General features: G+C 45.0%; 1 protein-coding gene across 1 annotated transcript in view; it reads left to right on the plus strand.

Moving 5' to 3' along the window:
• Positions 1-2: 2 nt before the first annotated feature.
• The window catches only part of TMEM64 (transmembrane protein 64), a gene marked incomplete at its 5' end in the record, with an annotated part of 22,521 nt that continues 19,082 nt past the window's right edge, over positions 3-3,441 (plus strand). The window contains one exon of the mRNA XM_008583475.1: positions 3-614. Within this exon, the coding sequence (XP_008581697.1) occupies positions 3-614 (612 nt within the window). The remainder of the gene's footprint in view (positions 615-3,441) is intronic.

Consider the following 3,441-nt stretch of genomic DNA (forward strand, 5'->3'; position numbering starts at 1 on the left):
CGGGCGCCCTGCTCGGCGCCTATCTGGAGCGCCACGATCCGCCCGCGGCCTCAGAGCTGCTGCCGGTGCCGGGCGGGGCCTTGGCGGGCGGCCCCGGGAGCGGCGGCGGCGGCGTGGTGGTCGGCGTGGCCGAGGTGAGAAGCTGGCGCTGCTGCTGCCTCGGCAGCACCTGTTGGTGCCGGAGCCTCGTGCTGGTCTGCGTGCTGGCCGCCCTGTGCTTCGCTTCCCTGGCCCTGGTCCGCCGCTACCTGCAGCACCTCCTGCTCTGGGTGGAGAGCCTCGACTCGCTGCTGGGGGTCCTGCTGTTCGTCGTGGGCTTCATCGTGGTCTCGTTCCCCTGCGGCTGGGGCTACATCGTGCTCAACGTGGCCGCCGGCTACCTGTACGGCTTCGTGCTGGGCATGGGTCTGATGGTGGTGGGAGTCCTCATCGGCACTTTCATCGCCCATGTGGTCTGCAAGCGGCTGCTCACCGCCTGGGTGGCCGCCAAGATCCAGAGCAGCGAGAAGCTGAGCGCCGTTATTCGCGTCGTGGAGGGAGGAAGCGGCCTGAAAGTGGTGGCACTGGCCAGACTGACCCCCATACCTTTTGGGCTTCAGAATGCAGTGTTTTCGGTAAGTGGTGTCCCGCTGGCCTACCCCTCTCCCAGTCTCTTTTGGAGCGGTCTTGTGAACGCCCGGGAGGGCGTTCCGTCTGATAAATACCAGCGGAGAAGTGACATTGACAGTAGGAGTTGTAATTACTTTCCATCGCACACTGAGTATGTACTGTATAAATCAGATATAATGCGGGGCCTCAATAGATCTGGTAGAGAAAGAACTGTTCCTTTTCGGGATGAGTTTGATTAAAAATTGAGAGTCTTTTTGATGGGGGGGGGGTAAGATATGCATGGAAATGTCCATCTTTAACATTTGTCATCCTATTTCCGCAGCAGTTTTGGCAACAGAGAGTAAGGTTTCATATTCCTAGCTTTTTCTCTCACCTGCATAAATGCATCCCTGCTTTGACTCAAGTTTTCAGCGAAATGAGGCTGACAGAAACGTTGGAGTAAACAGTGTAGGGGATAGTTGTATACTCCAAATTTTGGAGTTTCCAAAAATTTATAATAGGCCTTTTCTTCTTTGAGTAATTTGCTTTAATACAATTTAAAGGAGAAAAATCCTCCTGTTTCTCTTTCTCTGAAGCAACTTCAGACAGATAACCTTTTGCTCATTGAGCATGTGTTTTTCTTCTTTATACGCATCCTCTAGACTCTTTTCTGTTCTTGTATTCATATGTTCTGTTTATTCTACTTCGGTTTCTATAGCTAGTGTGCATCTCCGTACCGCTAATACAGGATCAAAACACTGCTAGTAGGGGGACCATCCGATTGGAAGAAAGGAATCTGGTCTTTACAAACTTTGTGACTTTGGAACAAATTACTTTCCTCTTTTCTAAAGTGTGAAGAGGTTAAACTAGATTACTGAGTTCCCCCAGTACAAGGATTCTAAGCGACAAAGAGTTCATATAGAGATTCCCAGGAACTCAGCCCTTCAGTTAGACCTAAACTGTATACTAAAAGAGATACAGCATTCAAAACCATAGGAATGGATGTATTTTATGTTAGTGATTCTGACGCATCATTTTGTTTGAAAAGTAAATAAATCATCTCTGGAAACTTTCTCATTTTGTTTTGTTCTAACCAGCCTACCTCTTTGTGATGAAATTAAGATATTTTTATTTTAAGATACCTTTTGCAAATTTCTTGTTGGTTATATTAGCCAGCAGCGGTTATGACTGTCAAATGATGTTTGGTGGAGGCAGTGGAAACAGATATGGGGTTGTCTGTAGAGACAACATTTGGTGTTTACAGTACTTTGGTATGGTTTAAGCCTTAAATTTGTATCTTTTCACAGCCTCTTAATAATAGGAAATATAAACACAACTTTGACCCATTCTTGGGTAATAATCAACTGTCCTAAGACTTTGAAAGAAGGTCAGGACTAAGGAATGTATGTAGATTTATTATGTTAATTTGCTTTGTCTCCAGTATAGCTTGCTTGTATCTTTGTGCCTTTTCTTGTCTACCTACTGTGTGCAAAATGCTAGTCTAGGCTCTTTCCACATGTTATTTCTAATCCTTAAACCAGCTCTGCAGAAGGTGATTATGTGCATATTATAGACTATTGTCTACTAGGTAGGAGCACAGGGCTGGTGCTCTGGAGGCCTCTTGTCTGCTTAGAATCTGGTGACCTTGGTCAGGTTGCTTATTCTGTCTGTGCTTCAGTTTCTTATTGGTAAAATGTAGAAAGTAAGTAGTGTTTCCTACTTCATAGGATTATTGAGAAGATTACATGTGTGTATACATACAACAGAGCTTGGCTTAACACTAACATGCTGACTTTTGTCGTCGTTTCTGTTATTACCCAAGGTCACCCAGGTAGTAAATAAATGGTAGAGTCAAACTTTGAACTGTGGTCTGATGGCGGGTCTCGACCCATAGTCCTATTTCTTCATTGTATATTTAGTGCCTGGTGTAGCCATGGGTATACAGTAAGGATTTGTTATATGTTTATTGATTGACAATAAGGTAGGTTTTTCTTTTGACAGTGCCTCTTCTACGTATTAAATATGTAAGAAGTTGTAATATGTACTTGGAAGTAATTTAATGTAATCATGTAGTTGGAACCACAACTACACTTGTGGTTGAAACTTTGGAAGGGGGCAGCTTTCAGTTTGGCATTGTGGGGTCAAGAGAAAAGAAGGAAAAGAAAAAATGGCCTCTTGAAATAAGTATTATTGTCACCATTTTATTGAGAAAGAAGTGGATTTTCAACCATCCAGGAACTTGTTCAAAGTCATCCACATACCAAGAGGCAAAGCTGAGGTTTAAAACTAGGATTAGCTGATATGGTTCATCTCGCTGTAAAATTCTTACTCATAGCCGTAAACAGGGAAGGTTGGAAGCCACTGCATATGGTCTGTTTTGTCTTGTTCATTCCTATTATTCTGAGCTGCCTGCTTACAGAAGTAGTCCTTTCAACCAAACCAATTTGCTGAATTCACCCAGGATATGTAAGCAAAAGGAAAGCTTAGTTTAGGCTGATATTTATTTTAGTCTGGGTTTCTTTCTCTTCTGCCTTCTAGAACTTTATTCTACTTTTACCCTTTCTACCTCATACCCATCTGGCTAATCACAGCTACCCGCTTTCCAGGCTTATTTCTCTTGTTTTCCACCTCCCTCCCTATTTTTGAAATCCCCCCCCCCTTTTTTTTTTTTTTATAAAAGATGACCGGTAAGGGGATCTCAACCCTTGGCTTGGTGTTGTCAGCACCACCACGCTCAGCCAGTGAGCAAACCGGCCATCCCTATATAGGATCCGAACCCACGGCCTTGTTGTTATCAGCACCGCACTCTACCGAGTGAGCCACGGGCCGGCCCGCCCCCCCCCCCCCCCCCCC

This window comes from Galeopterus variegatus, unplaced genomic scaffold (assembly GCF_000696425.1).
Source record: "Galeopterus variegatus unplaced genomic scaffold, G_variegatus-3.0.2 Scaffold2924, whole genome shotgun sequence".
NCBI lineage: Eukaryota > Metazoa > Chordata > Mammalia > Dermoptera > Cynocephalidae > Galeopterus > Galeopterus variegatus.